Source organism: Pan troglodytes, chromosome 19 (genome assembly GCF_028858775.2).
Source record: "Pan troglodytes isolate AG18354 chromosome 19, NHGRI_mPanTro3-v2.0_pri, whole genome shotgun sequence".
In the NCBI taxonomy this organism is placed as follows: Eukaryota; Metazoa; Chordata; class Mammalia; order Primates; family Hominidae; genus Pan; species Pan troglodytes.
Window position 1 is genome coordinate 88,474,189 of NC_072417.2, and position 16,444 is coordinate 88,490,632.

The 16,444-nt window shown below is 55.8% G+C and overlaps 1 protein-coding gene across 50 annotated transcripts in view; it reads left to right on the forward strand.

Annotated features, from left to right (window-relative positions):
- Positions 1–16,444, forward strand: part of TMEM94 (transmembrane protein 94) — a 42,652-nt gene that overhangs the window by 17,440 nt on the left and 8,768 nt on the right. For 24 of the 50 annotated variants that reach the window (XM_054670656.2, XM_063799266.1, XM_054670658.2 and 21 more), the window contains 10 exons: positions 10,544–10,663; positions 10,987–11,114; positions 11,406–11,542; positions 13,048–13,250; positions 13,881–14,032; positions 14,407–14,509; positions 14,717–14,803; positions 15,376–15,492; positions 15,844–15,900; positions 16,191–16,295. In XM_054670656.2, coding sequence (XP_054526631.1) covers positions 10,544–10,663; positions 10,987–11,114; positions 11,406–11,542; positions 13,048–13,250; positions 13,881–14,032; positions 14,407–14,509; positions 14,717–14,803; positions 15,376–15,492; positions 15,844–15,900; positions 16,191–16,295 — 1,209 coding nt within the window. Of the gene's footprint in view, positions 1–2,087; positions 2,204–10,543; positions 10,664–10,986; positions 11,115–11,405; positions 11,543–13,047; positions 13,251–13,880; positions 14,033–14,406; positions 14,510–14,716; positions 14,804–15,332; positions 15,493–15,843; positions 15,901–16,190; positions 16,296–16,444 lie in introns of those variants that run through there. The other 26 variants (XM_016930855.3, XM_016930856.3, XM_009433266.4 and 23 more) reach the window with 6 other exon arrangements.

Sequence of the window (16,444 nt, forward strand, 5' to 3'; positions counted from 1 at the left end):
ATCTCTTGAACTCGGGAGGCAGAGGTTGCAGTTAGCCGAGATTGAGGTCACACCACTGCACTCCAGCCTGGGGGACAGAGCAGAATCTCTAAAAAACAAAACAAAACAAAACAAAAACAAAAACAGTCAGAAGGTGTCTTGGAGGAGTAGGCTTTGGAGGAGCTGGCATAGTGGTCATTGATGGTAGGAGGGTTGTCGTCCCCTGGCTTAGCTCAGGAGCGGCTTAGCTCAGGAGCGGTTTAGCTCTTGATGGTTCTCTGCTTCTGATCCATCAGTTCTGTCTCTCCTTCAAAGCCCTCACCCCTGTCCCCGGTCCTCCAGCCCACAGTGGCCCTGCTGTGGCAGTGACAGCCTGGGTTCCTGCTGCTTGGGTGCAGGGCTCTCTTCTCCATTTGCTGAGGTGGGTAGTGTAGGAAGGGAGGCAGGGCCCAGAGAGGGCTGTGCTGGGGCCTGCACAGCACGTGGGCTAGTCCCTGTGTGCTGTTCTTTTTGGGGCCTGTCACATAGAAGGGACAGTGTTTGTGGACTTGTAGCTCCCACCCGAGCAGTGCCTCAGGGACAGGAGAGAGGGGACAGGAGTCTTTCTCTTTGGCTACAGCCAGATTGCAGAGCAGCAGCATCCTCACAGTGGCTGGCGTGGAAGCTGTCCTCCACTGCCAACCTTTCCTTCTCTCCATGGAGTCTTCCTGTTCTTAACCTCTGGACTGCCCGGGCCCTCCCTTCTGTTCTCACTCAGCACTCTGTTTGGGGGCCCCACAGGGAGTTGCACTCATGAAAGGGAATGGGGAGGCTGGCTTGGGCTGCTGAGGCTCCTTCTTCCCTGCAGCTTGAGATGGTGTCGTCTAGGAAACGGAGGGCCCTGGAGAAACATGCTCAGGCTCCAGCTCACACTCTCCAGCTCTGGGACCTATTAGGCTGTTTCCTCTCCCCTGGGGTGTGTAACCCCATTATAAGGATGGTTTTAGGCAGAGAAGTGTCCCATCCACTCCCCATGCCTCGGCCCCTGCTTCACCCAGGGTGCCTGTGCTGAGAGCATCCTGTATGTCAAACTCGCGGTCCCTGAATGATGCCTCTGGAGCCATGACTCTCTCAGGCTCTGCCTGATGCTCTGGCATGTGCTGAGGCAGGAGCCCCAGGTATCTGGCCTCCTTTCTGCCTGGGGGATGCAGGGCCTGGGCATTCCCGGGCAGCCTCATGGGCCCAGCAGCACTTGGGCCGGTGTGTCTGAATGTATTGGGGCATCACCGGCTGCTGGCCCGGCTCTTCCCTGCATGGCTGTTAGGGTCTCCATGTTACCTGGCAGGAAGGTGTTGGAGTCTTCAGAGGCCCTTTGGGCTGGCTCTTCCCTCCCTACTGGATCCTTCCTTCTGTCAGCTGCCTGGCCTTGGGCTTTGCCTTCCTAGAAGTCACTGCTCAAATCTTCTCAGCGGCCAGTCCATCCCGTCCCCCTCCACACAGGATGTGCTACTATTAATAACCCACAAGTCCCCTCTCCCCTCCTTCCTGCAGCTGTAACTATGGAAAGGGCTGTTGGCTTGGCTCCATGCTGGGGAGTTGCCGTGTGATTTGGGGGCTTCTCATGGATGATGGGCTCACCCAGTGACTTGGGGACAAAGGACAGGTAGTTTGGGAAGAGAGCTGGGATTTGTGTGTCCCAGGGTTCCCCTTAATACTGGCAGTTGTCTTCAGGTTTCTGGGACAGGGGCAGTTTCTCCTCCATCTGTCCCTCTGTCTGTCCATATCCTGGCTGCATGGTGCCCCTCAGCTAACCCCACTGTGGCCTCCTCTGAAGAACAGGCCAAGCTCCTGGATATCTGGCAGCGCGTCGGACAAACTTTCTCTTCTCAATGCTCCTGTTTCCTCCCTCCTTCTCTTTCCTCTTCTCCCCTCCCTCCCGCCCTTCCAGGGCTGCTGCCTCCTCCTCCCTCCCTGAATCTGCAGCGTGACTAGAAATAGGCTGAATTAATCAGCAGATTGAAGCTCTGCTCTGCTGCGCTTGATTCTCTGCAGCACCCGGCTTCTTGCTCACACACTCTCAGCTGTCTCCGTCTCTTCTCTCCTCTTCTCTCTCTCTCTTTTCACCCTCCCCGCTTTGAGGGAGGTGTTGGAAGTTCTTGCAGCTGACTGCTTGTGGCTCAGGCTCTGGCCCATGCTCTTTAAGCAGGCAGAGCTATGGATGTCCCATCAGGGCAAAGGCAACAAAGTGAGTATGCTGGCGGGGCTTTTACGCTTCTCTTTAAAATGCTGTGTTCCCTGCTTTGTGTGGGAGTCTTCGGGTTAGCGGTTGCTGTGAGAGTCCTGAAGACAATGCAATATGGGAGGCTGCTTGAATGAGCATGGGTAGCTGGGACCTGGGAAGGGGATTGGGAATGAGAGCCAGAAGGCCAGTGTGCCTGGGTAGCTGCCAGCCAGGTGCCCGAGTCACCCAGAGCAGGACTGGACCCAAGCCTCCCAGGGGATACCCTGCCAAGGCATGTGAGGACCTGGGTTTCCATGCACAGGTGACAGAAGCTCAGGGCCAGGATGCCATCCCTCCTCAGGGCCAGTGAAGGCACTTTGAAGGCACAATGAAGGACCACGTGGGGAACTAAGACAAGAGCCACCAGGGTGGGGAGGATTTTTTCCTAGGTCCTGATGGCTACAGGAGGTGGGGAAGAATGTGGGTGAAAGTACTAAGGTCAGCATGAGCCAGGAAAAGGAGGAAGCAGCTCTGCTCAAGGCTCTGATTTGCCTGGCTGCAGACAGTCCATCTGTGTCTGGCCCAACTCAGAAGAGTGTATAGTGGCTGAATCTCTGCTTCCGTGATTCGGGCATTGTGTGGAGTCCAGCTTTGTGTCCCTTCCATACCTGCACTGACGACGACAGTGGGGACCCAGAGAGGGGGCCAGGCCTGAAATGGAGTCTCACTATGTTGCCCAGGCTGGTCTCGAACTCCTGGGCTCAAGCGATCCACCCGCCTCGGCCTCCCAAAGTGCTGGGGTTACAGGCATGAGCCACCATGCCCAGCCAGCCGTTCTAATTAGTAGTTATCTGCTGTTGTCAAGGCTGAAGGTCAAGGTCCAAATTCATAACCTGTCTACCTGAGCTTAGGGGACCTTGATTCTATTGCTCCTAAAACAGCTGGAGTAGGAAGGAGAGCAGCTGCTGTGCCCAGAACGCCGTGCAGGAGCTGTGAAAGGGGACAGGGCGGCCGGGCGCAGTGGCTCACGCCTGAATTCCCAGCACTGTGGGAGGCTGAGGCGAGCAGATCACGAGGTCAGGAGTTTGAGACCAGCCTGGCCAACATAGTGAAACCCTCTCTGTACTAAAAATACAAAAATTAGCCAGGCATGGTGGCGCATGCCTGTAGTCCCAGCTACTCTGGAGGCTGAGGCAGGAGAATCGCTTGAACCCGAGAGACGGAGGTTGTGGTGAGCCATAGCACCACTGCACTCCAGCCTGGGCAACAAAGTGAGACTCCATCTTAAAAAAAAAAAAAAAAAGAAAAAGAAAGAAAAGAAAAAGAAAAAGGAAAGGGGACAGGGCCTGGGGCTTGAGGGTTTCTGACTCTGGGTCACCTGAGAAACCTGACGGAAGCGGCACAGGAGAGCTCAGGTGTGTCGGCTCTCCAAGGCGCCTTAGCCTATCCGGGTGCTCAGCTTCAGACCTCCAGAGCTGGGCCTGCTCAGGGGCAGACTCCTTGTGGTTCTGATTTGATGGATAGAGTTCTTTCACCACCCTGCTCTTCCTCCAAATCCCCACGCCCTGCCAGCATCCCTCTTTGATGATAGAACAGAGAGAGCAAGCCCTGTGTTGGGCGTTTGTTGCCTGCCTCTCCCGAGTCAGGACTTCTTTAGAGCCGTGTTATTTTCTCCTCTTGCTCCAGTTAAGCCTGAGCAGTGAAAACAGCGGAATGGGGTTTGTTCTGCCTGAAAAGCATCCGTGTAATTTGAGAAGTAGGGCCTCCCTTCCCCTTGGTGTGGTGGGAGTTTCTAGCATGTGGGAAGCTCTGAGAATCTCATGTCACCCTTGGGTACTTAAGGCCAGGTTAGATTTTTTCTCAGTCATCTTGGCCCCAGGAGGCAAGAAAAGGCGACCTCAGCTTGTGTGTGTCAACCCGGATTTCTGTTTCTCAGATAATAAGAACTGCGCCTGTTCCCTCGCTATGCCCTGCCATTGGTGCCCAGGTACATTGGGTAGCCAGCCTAACTCCATGCTTTGGGAAAGGCTGGCAGAGCCCACTCACCCACCAACCCATTCTGAACTTCCTTCAGAAAGTATGAAGGTCTTCTGCTCTTATGTCACATGTCAAAGCTGAGGCACAATGAGCAAGAAAGCAGGCCAGGCACGGTGGTTCACGCCTATAATCCCAGCCCTATGGGAGGCGGGAGGATTACTTGAACCCAGGAGTTCGAGACCAGCCTGGGCAACATAGCAAGACCTCATATCTACAAAAAAAAATTTATTTTTCATTTATTATTATTATTTTTTGAGATGGAGTCTTGCTGTGTCACCGAAGCTGGAGTACAGTGGCGCAATCTCGGCTCACTGCAACCGCCGCCTCCTGGGTTCAAGCGATTCCCCTGCCTCAGCCTCCCGAGTAGGTGAGACTACAGGTGCCCGCCACCATGCCCAGCTAATTTTTGTATTTTTAATAGAGACAGGGTTTCACTATGTTGGCCAGGCTGGTCTCGAACTCCTCATCTCGTGATCCACCCGCCTCAGCCTCCCAAAGTGCTGGGATTACAGGCATGAGCCACTGAGCCCAGCCTACAAAAAAATTTTAAAAGGCCAGGTACAGTGGCTCACACCTGTAATCCCAACACTTTGGGAGGCTGAGGTGGGCAGATCACATGAGCCCAGGAGCTCAAGACCAGCCTGGGCAACATGGCGAAACCCCATCTCTACTAAAAATACAAAAAATTAGCTGGGTGTCGTGGCATCACCTATAGTCCTAGCTACTTGGAAGGCTGAGGTGGGAGAATTACCTGAGCCTGGGAAGTCAAGGCTGCAGTGAGCCCTGATGGCACCATGACATTCCAACTTGGGCAACAGGAGTGAGACCATCTCAAAAAAACACTAAAAAAATCCCTATCTGGGCTTGGTGGTACACATCTGTGGTCTCAGCTGCTTGGAGGCTGAGGTGGGAGAATTGTTTGAGCCCCGGAGGTGGGGGCTGCAGGGAGCCGAGATTGTGCCATTGTACTCCATCTAGCCTGGGCAACAGAGCAAGACCCGGTCTCAAAGGAAAAAAAAAAAAAGAGAAAAAGAGCGAGAGAGAGCAGTGACTTGACCCTTAATTTCGACCCCCTGCTGGAGAGGGAAGAGGTGAATGCCTGGGCAGTTGGATAAGCTCAGCTGAAGGCTGCAAAGAGCAGACTGGCCCAGAACGCTGGGTCCTCACCGCAGGGCTGGCCTGTGCGGGCAAGAGCTTCCTTTGGGCAGCACGTAATTACAGAATGGCTTATTTTTCCTCTACTGTGCTCTCTTTAATCACCAGTCTGGAGCTGGTGTCCCTGACCAGACATAACAAGCGGGGGCAGATGCACACAGACAGCTCTGCAGGCGCCCTGCCTGGGAGTATCTGCCACCCTCTGGCCCATACCTCCCACACCTGGAGGGGAGCAGAGCGCAGCTTCAAGGTTCCTGGGGTAGAGACAGCAAGAGAGCAGATGATGGCCAGGCGGGGTGAGGAGGTCTTGGCTGCTTGGAATGAGGCAGCAGGTGTCAGGACAGCTGCCATGTGGCCCACGAGAATCAATGAATGTCCAAGATCTTCAGGCCTGACCAAAGGAGGGACACCTCCCTGGCTCTCTGACTACTCCTCTTAGCCTTTTCTCTGCCTTGCTGGAAACTGTCACCTTCCTGAGTGTGGTCCTCATTCTAGGCCGAGCATCTTCCCAGCTGTGTACAGTTGCCTGGTCGTTCCTCTCTTTCTCCCTCCCAGTCTCCATCTCTTGGGTGGACAGCCTTCCCCCTATGCAGGCCAGCCTTTCCTGCCTTCAGTGTGTTTCTCACTTGATCATGTCTGGAGGCCTGGCCCAGGTATGGGCCATTCTGTCCTGGGAACACTCACATTCCTCTCTGTGGCGAGGAAGCTCAGAAGGCTGAGCCTGAGGGGAAGACACTGGAGGCCTGGGGTCTCTGTGTGCAGCCGCCTGTCTCCTAGATCCTCTTCTTCCCTGGGGTGGGAGGAACAGACGTCCATGCCCACAGACAGGAGAAGGCCTATGGTCTCCTCTTCCTGTTTCTCTTCCTCCCTTACAACCCTCCCTGAAGCTTTCCTTCCCTCCATGTCAGGAGCTCCGGGAGGCAGTAGGACAGGTACAGGCATTCATTTGCCCTGGACCATGGCCTCTTTGGGAGGCCTCAGGATCCTTGCCAAAGGGAGGTGGGTGCGTTGGAGCACAGTATTTACCCATGTGGGGGTGTGAGGCCCCCGCCAGGAGGGCCATTTCTTTCTCAGCTGAAATAACCAGTTTATCCCCTCTGGGAAGAGGCAGCTCTTATCTTTATAATCCCCCAAAGCCACTGTGGAGAGTGGGATTAGGTGAGATTTAGGGAAGGGAGCCGGGGAATCCTGGGGCCAGGCCCCGTCCCTCAGGCCAGCACTGGGGGCTCCACTTGAGTGCCTCCTGTGATGCCAGGCTGTGGCAGGGGGCAGCATCCCCGGGCCCAGGAGCCACTCTTACTTATGGGATGTGTGCCCTGCCAGGGCTGAGGCTCAGTTGCCGAGGAGGGGGTATGTGTGGAGACAGGCAGGAAGGAGTAAGCCCAGAAGGCCAGAGGGCACAGCCAGGGCAGGACTCTGGGAGACAGAACTGTGGGCCGCATAGAGGGTGGGGAGAGCAGTGAGACGAGGCAGCCAGGGGTCACCAGCCCCACAGCCTGTGGCTGAGCCTCCTCCATGGCTGCCCCAAATCCCTTTCCTGGTGCCTGAAGTCTAGGGATTCACTCCTCTTGCTCAGGAGGTTTTCCGGAGGGAAGCTCACATGGATGCTTCGCAGGTGGCCCTGGAAAGACTTACTTCTCCTTCAGGCGCTGCCTTTCATGGGGCTCTTCTTTGTCCCAGGGCCTCAGAGCTGGGGTGTGGTGGCTCACGTCTATAATCACAGCACTTTAGCAGGCTGAGGAGGGAGGATTGCTTGAGGTCAGGAGTTTAAGACCAGCCTGGGCAACATATCGAGGCCCCATCTCTACAAAAAAATGCAAAGGGCCAGGCACAGTGGCTCAGGCCTATAATCCTAACACTTTGGGAGGCCGAGGCGGGCAGATTGCCTGAGCTCAGGAGTTCGAGACCAGCCTGGGCAACATGGTGAAACTCCGTCTCTACTAAAATATAAAAAAAAATTAGCCGGGCGTGGCGGCATGTGCCTGTAGTCCCAGCTACTCGGGAGGCTGAGGCAGGAGAATTTCTTGAACCCAGGAGGCAGAAGTTGCAGTGAGCTGAGATTGCGCCACTGCACTCCAGCCTGGGCAACAGAACGAGACTCTGTCTCAAAAAAGAAAAAAAAAAAAAGCAAAGAAAATTAGCTGAGTGTAGTCCCAGCCACTCCATAGGCTGAGGCAGGAAGATCGCTGGAGCCTGAGAGGTGTAAGCTGCAGCGAACCATGCCCATGCCACTGCATCCAGCCTGGGCAGCAGAGCAAGACCCTGTCTCAATTTAAAAATATATATATATATGTATGTGTGTATGTATGTATGTATGTATAACCTGGAATTCCCTTCATCCCCAGAAATTTTGGTTCAGTAGGTCCGGAGTGGAGCCTAGACATCCACCACATTTTTAAAAGCTGTGGTGTCTAAGATTTTGGGCTGACAGTCCCGATTAAGGTGAAGCCTTGACTAAGCTGCAGAATGCCTCGGGTTGTTCCTGTTGCTGTTTCATTGGGATCATTGCATTCATTCATTCATTCATTCATTTATTCATTCATTCATTCAGCAAGTATTCACTGAGCTTGTGTGTGCCATGCACTGTCTCAGCAGTTGGATGGTGAGGGTGTGTGGAAATGGAAGAATTCAGAGCCTGTTTTTAAGGAATTTGCAGTCTGGAGGGAGAGCCAGCTGTGTCAATCTGTGATTACAGTTCTGTAAGGTGCAGGCTGCAGGCCAGGTTGCCCAGGACACCATTGACATGTAAACCTCCCCTGAAGTGCAGCCCTGGGTTTTGGGAAAATGTCCCAGAGGAGGTGATGTTTGAGCTGAGTCTTGAAGGAGAAGCAAGAGTTGACTGGGGTGGGGCACGTATTTCTCGCTGGGAAACACATCAAGTATGTGAACATGAGCTGAAGGGGCTCGGCTCGTGTCAGGAGGAGCAGGAAAGGAGGCCAGGGAGGCTGGCACATCTGAAGGGCCTCCAGGAGCACACACAAGAATCGGACTTGATTTTGAGGGTAAATAGGTCATTTGACCAACCAGGCAGGCCCTGCTCTGGCCAAGGTGTTCCAGTGGGTTTGGAAAAGTTAGAGACAGTGTGGGGTGGAGTTTGGGCAAGCATAAGGCCAGGGTCAAGAATGTTCTAGAGGTGATTGGGTGAGACAGTCACTGTGGGAGGAAAGGTGACTCTGGCACTAGAGCCAGGTGGCAAGTTCAAGTTTTTTTCTTTTTTCTTTTTTTTTTTTTTTGAGACAGAGTCTAGCTCTGTCACCCAGGCTGGAGTGCAGTGGCATGATCTTGGCTCACTGCAACCTCTGCCTCCCGGTTCAAGTGATTCTCATGCCTCAGCCACCCAAGCAGCTGGGATTACATGCATGCACCACCATGCCCAGCTAATTTTTAGTAGGGATGGGGTTTCACCATGTTGGCCTGGCCAGGCTGGTCTCAAATGCCTGACCTCAAGTAGCGCACCCGTCTCAGCTTCCCAAAGCGCTGGGATTACAGGCGTGAGTTCGGCCCGAGTTCAGGTTTTTGGACACATTGACTCCTAGGTCCCTGTGAAGCAGCTGTAGGCCCGTTCAACAGACGGGTCCACATTCAGGGTAGCGGTCAGACTTGAAGTAAAATAGGAGTTGTAGGCTTGTTGGTGGCAGGTGACTCTGTGACTGTGGATGAGGTTGCTCTGGAAACCTACAGAGGTTGGTAACGTGTCCTAGGTGGCCTATGGGGTAGACGGATGGGGAAGAACAGTCAGAGTCAACGGAGAAAACAGGAGAGAAGCCAGGAATGGGGGAGTCCTGACAGGGAGAGGCTGGGCCACAAGGTCGCCTAAGATGATGTGGTTGGTCCCTGCGTCGTCGGGGCCTACACCGTCCACACCTTGTCCCATTCATCCTTGGTGAGATGGGAGTGTGCCTCCGCACAGTCCTGCCCTGGGAATAGCTGCCTTTTTTTCTGTTATGTCCTTCCTAATGTTTCAGTGTTACAATATCCTCTCTTTCATGAAATGGTAGTTATAGAAGATGGTGGGTTTTTTCCCTCCCTGCCCCTTTCTTCCGTCCCTCCCTCCCTCCCTCCCAACCTCCCTCCCTCCCTGACAGAGCTGGAAGGTTTTTTTCCTTCATGTCTTTCCTAGGAACAGTGAAATGCTAGCATCTCTTTTTTGTTGTTGTTTTTTTGAGACAGGGTCTCATTTTGTCATTTAGGCTGGAGTGCAGTGGCACAATCACAGCTCACTACGACCTTGACCTCCTGAGCCCAAGTGATCCTCCTGCCTCAGCCTCCTGAGTAGCTGGGTGCATGCCACTATGCCCAGCTAATTTTTTCTTTCTGATTTTTTGTACAGATGGGGTTCCTCTATGTTGCCCAGGCTAGTCTTTAACTCTTAGGTTCGAGTGATCCACCTGCCTCCACCTCCCAAAGTGCTGGGATTACAGGTGTGAGCCACCACGCCTGGCCAAAAGATAGCATCTCTATGTTAGTTTCCCTCTCTCCATTTAAAAAAAGATATATTTTAGGCCAGGCACAGTGGCTCACGCCAGTCATCCCAGCACTTTGGGAGGCCAAGGCGGGCAGATCACTTGAGGTCAGGAGTTCAAGACCAGCCTGGCCAACATGATGAAACCTCGTCTCCACTAAAAGTACAAAAAATTAGCCCGACATGGTGGTGTGTGCCTGTAATCCCAGCTACTCGGGAGGCTGAGGCGGGAGAATCACCGGAACCCGGGAGGCAGAGGTTGCAGTGAGCCGAGATCGCGCCACTGCACTCCAGCCTAGGAGACTAAGCAAGACTCTATCTAAAAAAAAAAAAAAATTGTCCATGCAATCAAAGACTGGCCCCTTTGCAATAAATTGGGAGATCAGTGGTGAGCACAGCCTGGGTGGGCAGGGAGCTCGCCAGTGGCAGTGGGGAAAGTGAGTTGGGGAACATGGAATAAAAGAAAAAGTTGTTTTGTTTTTTAATTTGGCTGTAAAGAGTAGGGTAGGAGGCTGTGCACTTGAACAGTTTGTAATTTGGTGGAGATGGACATGGTCACACCTTGAGAGGCCAGAGCTGGTAGGGGAAGAGATGTGAGGATCCCAGAGGAGGGGAAGGATGATGGGCCAGGGAAGGGGAGGGTTGGGGCCCGCGTGCCTTGCATAGCCTTGGCCTGGCAGTGATGCCCAGCGCCTCCTGCTTGCCTGCAGGGCGAGCCTCCCTCAGCCCTGGGCCTGTCCACGCGGAAGGCCCTCAGCGTCCTGAAGGAGCAGCTGGAGGCAGTGCTGGAAGGACATCTCAGGGAGCGGAAGAAGTGTCTGACGTGGAAGGTGAAGCTTCTTCTCGGGGCTACCAGGGCCTGGCTGGGATGGCAGGGAAGTGTGGGAGGCCCCTTCTCAGGACTCTGATGTACCCTGTCACCCTGGACAGTGTGACCCAACTGAGGCCTCATGAAATATCAGAAAGAAGCCAAGGTTCCCCTCAGAGTGGCTCCTGAGCCTGCTTGCTGCAGGAGCCCAACAGGCTGGAGCCCAGCCGAGGTCAAAGAGAGGGGACCAAGGCGGCCATGGGGGCTGGGAAGGGTGCCGGGGGAGGCAGCCAGATTGGAGTGGGACAGGCCTCTCATTGTCCCCTCCCTGTCCGAACTTCCCAGGAGGTGTGGAGAAGCAGCTTCCTCCACCACAGTAACCGCTGCTCCTGCTTCCACTGGCCGGGGGCCTCACTCATGCTACTGGCCGTGCTGCTGCTGCTGGGCTGCTGCGGGGGACAGCCAGCCGGGAGGTGTGCGCCCAGGGGCTGCTCCCCAACCTCTCCAGCTGTGCTGTCCATCCTGCCGCGGCACCTGGGACAGACCAGGGCTCTTGGGGGCTGTCACCCCCAAGCTGCTCCTGGGATGTAAGGGAACCTCCTCAGTCCCTTGAATGGGGTCAGAGGCCTAGCTGGTGTCAGGGCACCAGAACGGGACAGTCTTTCCACAAGGGACTGGGGTGGGAAGGGGAGCTATGGCCTGGGGGCTGCTGGGTGGGCGAGCCCTCACTCCCTGTGGGTGCGGCCTCTCTTTCCTCCCACCAGCCGTGGGGTGGGGCTGGTGAATGCCTCAGCCTTGTTCCTGTTACTGCTTCTCAACCTTGTGCTCATCGGGCGGCAAGACCGGCTGAAGCGTCGGGAGGTAGAGCGGAGGCTGCGAGGGATCATTGATCAAATCCAAGGTGAGGTCAAGGGCAGGCATATTGGTGGGAAAAGATGACCGGACATATCAGAGCCCTGAGGGCTCCCCTCCTGCACCCCAGCACAGACGGGTTGCCTGTGGCCAGCATTGCAGGGGCTCTTGTCATCTGGGGAGTTAGAAGGATGCCCACTCTCTTTTAAGCAGGGCAATGAGAGCTGTGGGATGGTGGTGGGTGCCCAGGCAGAGGGCTGGGCAGGCAGGAAGGCCAACAGTGGCAGGTGGGCTTGCAGGCTGGCTCACGTTGGGAAACCAACAGGGAAGTCCTCTCACATGGCAGGAGGATGATTGAAGTTTTCTCGTTCAAGTCCATCTTGTCTGGTGTACTGTGCTGGGAGACATGGGAAGGTGGGCAGACATACCTGCAGGAATTGGGGTGGGGTAGGGGCCGGGAGCCTGAGATGGAGCAGCCCAGTTCCAAAAGGGAGGGGAGTGGCTTGGATTTCTGCTTGGCCTTTCATTCAGGCAGTGTTTATGAAGCTTGGCTGCGGATTGAGGGTTGTTGAGGCTCTTTTGAGGGACGGTGGCTCCTGCTGTCCAGGGGCATGTGGTGCTGTGGGAGAAGCAGCACCCACTCATGAGACCTTTCTCCAACAGACCTGGGCAGTGGACGTTTAGATGCTAAGTGAGTTTGTCCTTTCGTTCCGAGATGGTTAATTGCCACCATGTGCCAGGCACTGGGAGTGCAATGGTGATGGCAAAAGATGGGCCCTGCTTTCCGGAGCTTAGTCTCCTGCCCAGGAGCATCAGTGGCTCCCTTTTGCTTATGGAAGCCATCCCAGAGGCACGCGTGGCCTCCCAGAGCCTCCAACACAGGCTCACCTTCCTCTCCAGCCTCTTCTCTTCCTCCTCATTCTGATGCTGAAACTACTCACCAGTCCTAGGCCCACTGTGTATCAGCCTCTGCCTCTGTGCCTCTCTCCACTGTTCTCTGCTGGTGAGCTTCTCCCTCACTCATCTCCAGCTGACAAAACCATTCTTCCAGGCCCATCCCCAGTGCTTCCTCTTTCAGGAAGCCACCTCTGATCGCCCCAGCAAATCGGTTTGCTCCCTCTTCTGGACTCCTGCAGCACAGGGATCTTTGTTAATGCTTAGCCGTGTTTGCCTTGTTTGGCGTTATCTGTCCACATGTCTCATCTGCCCCACTGGGTTGTGGCTCCTTGAGGAGCTATGTTGTTGTCTCCACCTTGCACCCCTCACAGGCCCTCCGCAATGCTTGTGAAGTGTATCTGAATGGGATGGGGGTACAAAGAACGAGAGCTCCAGGTGTTGAGAGGAGGTAGAGGCTCTGGGGCTGGAGTGGCCAGGTAGGGCTTTATAAGGGAGGCGTCCTTGAAAGCAGGGAAGTGTTGGAACGAGTGGAGGGGTTTGACGCAGACCTCCTGGGAGAGGAAGTGGGCAGACAGTGCTTCCGGAAGTGCTGCTGTATCTGACTGGGGGGCAGGGCCGTGGCTGAGAGGGTTGTTTCCCTCTTTCCATTCCCCTCAGATGCCCTCAGGGATGGCAGGGAGATCCAGTGGCCCAATGCCATGTATCCAGACCTCCACATGCCTTTTGCACCATCCTGGTCCTTGCACTGGGCCTACAGAGACGGACACCTGGTCAACCTGCCAGTCAGCCTGCTGGTTGAAGGAGACATCATAGCTTTGAGGCCTGGCCAGGAATCGTTTGCTTCTCTGAGGGGGATCAAGGTAGCTTGAGGCTTTCCTTCTCCCTTGGAAATGCGGTGGGAACATCCACAGGCAATGATGGGAGGGTCCCCAGACTTCATCGGGAAGCTTCCTGGCCAGCTTACTGGCTTTTTGGCAGAGGCTCTGGAACATCTTCCTCCACCCTGCTGTTCTTTTTTTTTTTTTTTGAAACAGGGTCTCACCCTGTCGCCCAGGCTGGAGTGCAGTGGCACGATCTCAACTCACTGAAGCCTCTGCCTCCTGGGTTCAAGCGATTCTCCCACCTCAGCCTCCCCAGTAGCTGGGATTATAGGCACATGCCACCACACCTCAACTGGCTTATTTTTTATTTTTTGGTAGAGATGGGGTTTCGGCATGTTGGCCAGGCTGGTTTCGAACTCCTGACCTCAGGTGATCCACCTGCCTTGGCCTCCCAAAGTGCTGGAATTACAGGTGTGAGCCACCACGCCTGGCCCCCTGTGCTGTTCTTTATTCTCGCTAAAAGTCTAGTCCCACAGGCCCTGTCCCAGTGGACTCTGGGCTAACCGATGGCTCCTAACCCCAGGGAATGTCTGTACTTAGATGAATTGTCCAGGAAGAGTGGCCTCTGATAGGACCTCTCGTTCCCACTCTCCCACTTGCTGCCGGCAGGATGACGAGCACATCGTCCTGGAGCCGGGAGACCTCTTCCCCCCCTTCTCCCCTCCACCCTCACCCCGGGGAGAAGTGGAGAGAGGGCCACAGAGCCCCCAGCAGCACCGGCTTTTCCGTGTCCTTGAGACCCCTGTGATTGACAACGTCAGGTAGGGGTGCTGCCCCGCCTCCTCCTGTCCCTGGTGTCTTCCGTGAAGAGGGGAATGGGACTGACAAGGAAGGGGCCCCGTTCATCTCGAGGTTCTCTTGAGGGCAGGCATCTCCTTAGGCTCCTGTCCTTAACATCTTGTGAGAATTCTTAGACTGAGTGGTGCCCTCTCCCAGTCTCTACTCTGAGGGGACAGCTCTGGAGGTGAACACGGGCTAGGGCCAGGGCAGAGCGTGGAACTGCAGGACTCACGTGGAACTGCAGGACTCACGGTGCTTGAAGAAGCGGTATCTGGCAGAGAGGCCCAGAATCCTCCCAAGGTGTAGGTTTCTAGCCTCTCTGCCAAGTGAGACTGACAGTCACTTCTTTCTGCAGATGGTGCCTGGACATGGCCCTGTCCCGACCAGTCACTGCCCTGGACAATGAGCGGTTCACAGTGCAGTCGGTGATGCTACACTATGCTGTGCCCGTGGTCCTGGTGCGTGTGGCGGGGCTGTGCGGGGCTGCATGGGGCAGAGGAGAGGGCTGGACACGGCGGGGTCTCAGGGCCACTCACATGAGCGGGAGTGAATGCAGAGGGTCCCAGAGTGAGCCAGCCTGTGGAGTAGCAAAGGAAGGGGAACGGCAGTGCCTGGGTCCCTCTAGAGGGGTGGGGTCAAGGCTGTGCCTCTGCTGTTCCCAACAGGCCGGCTTCCTCATCACCAATGCCCTGCGCTTCATCTTCAGTGCCCCGGGGGTCACTTCCTGGCAGTACACCCTCCTCCAGCTCCAGGCAAGGACCACCCTGTCCTCTCTCTCATGCTTCCCTCCGACCCGCAGGGCTGGCTCTTCTCCTAGTACCCTGGCTGTCCCTCCCTCTCTGCAGCCCAGAGGTCCCCTCACGCTTCAGCTGAAGAACACCTCTTTCCAGCTGGGCGCGGGGACTCAGGCCTGTAATCCCAGCACTTTGGGAGGCCACGGCGGGCAGATCATGAGGTCAAGAGACCGAGACCATCCTGGCCAATATGGTGAAACCCCGTCTCTACTAAGAATATAAAAATTAGCTGGGCGTGGTGGCACCTGCCTGTAGTCCCAGCCATTCAGGTGGCTGAGGTGGGAGAATCCCTTGAACCTGGGAGGTGGAGGTTGCAGTGAGCCGAGATCACGCCACTGCCCTCCAGCCTGGCGACGGAGCAAGACTCCGTCTCAAAAAAAAAAAAAAAAGAACACTTCTTTCCCTTCCTGCCCCTGAGAGAGCTGGCCCTTCCTGCCCAGGGAATGGCCGTGGGGCCAGGGCAGCCCTTCCCTTCCCTCCTCCCCAGGCCCGGAGCTCAGGAGCCGTCTGTGTGGTCCGCTCCTTCCCAGGTGAATGGCGTCCTGCCCATCCTCCCCCTGCTCTTTCCAGTCCTCTGGGTTCTGGCAACTGCCTGTGGAGAGGCCCGTGTCCTGGCCCAGATGAGCAAGGCCTCACCCAGCTCCCTGGTAGGTTCTTCCAAGGTGTCTGGGGGAAGTCACAGGAACAAAAAGAGGGAGCTGGCTGTGCCAGAGGACGGGGGCAGAAGTCCAGCCCCACCTTGGGCTCGGCATGTTGGTCAGCCTGGGCAGCTCTCCAGGCCTCGGGCCCTCTCCATTCCAGAAGGGCCTCCAGGCCAGGCCCTGGGTATGAGTGAGCGTCTACCCTGGCTTCCACCAGGTGGGGAGTCAGAACGGCCTGGGCCCTTTACCAAAGGGGTTGGGAGCCCCGCTGGTGTGGGCCCCCCCTCTGCCAGCTTGGAGAGGCCTGTGTGAAGGCGGCGTTTTCCTCACTGAGGACCTCACCCTCTCTCCGTGCAGCTGGCTAAGTTCTCAGAGGATACTCTCAGCAGCTATACGGAGGCTGTCTCCTCTCAGGTACAACACTGACCCGGGATGGCTTCTCTCGCAGGTCCCTAGAGCCATAACCCTGGGACTCCCCTATTTATGGCCTTAAAGCCTCCAACCAGGCTCTTAGAGCCCCATGTCCACCCGTTACATGTGGACATAACCTGGACCTGTTCCCATAACGTGTCCACACCCTGTCCCAGAGAAGTGCCTCTCCACCCCAACTTCGTGGTGCTCCCCTGGATTTTCCCCTAGAGGCCGTCTCCAGGGAAATGAGGCTGAGCCCTAAATGGCCTTGCAGACTTCCTCTCTCCCACCAGGAAATGCTGCGCTGCATTTGGGGCCACTTCCTGAGGGTGCTCGGGGGGACATCGCCAACGCTGAGCCACAGTTCCAGCCTGCTGCACAGCCTGGGCTCTGTCACGGTGAGGGTGGGCCTTGCGGGGAGGAGGCAACTGTCATGCCCGCCCTGCTCTCTGGCTGGGCCTGGGCTGCCCACCTGCCGCTTGAGTGGCCCCTGGGCAGGATAGGCTAATGCCAGGCCCCTTTCCTATCTCAAATGCTTTCCATGCAG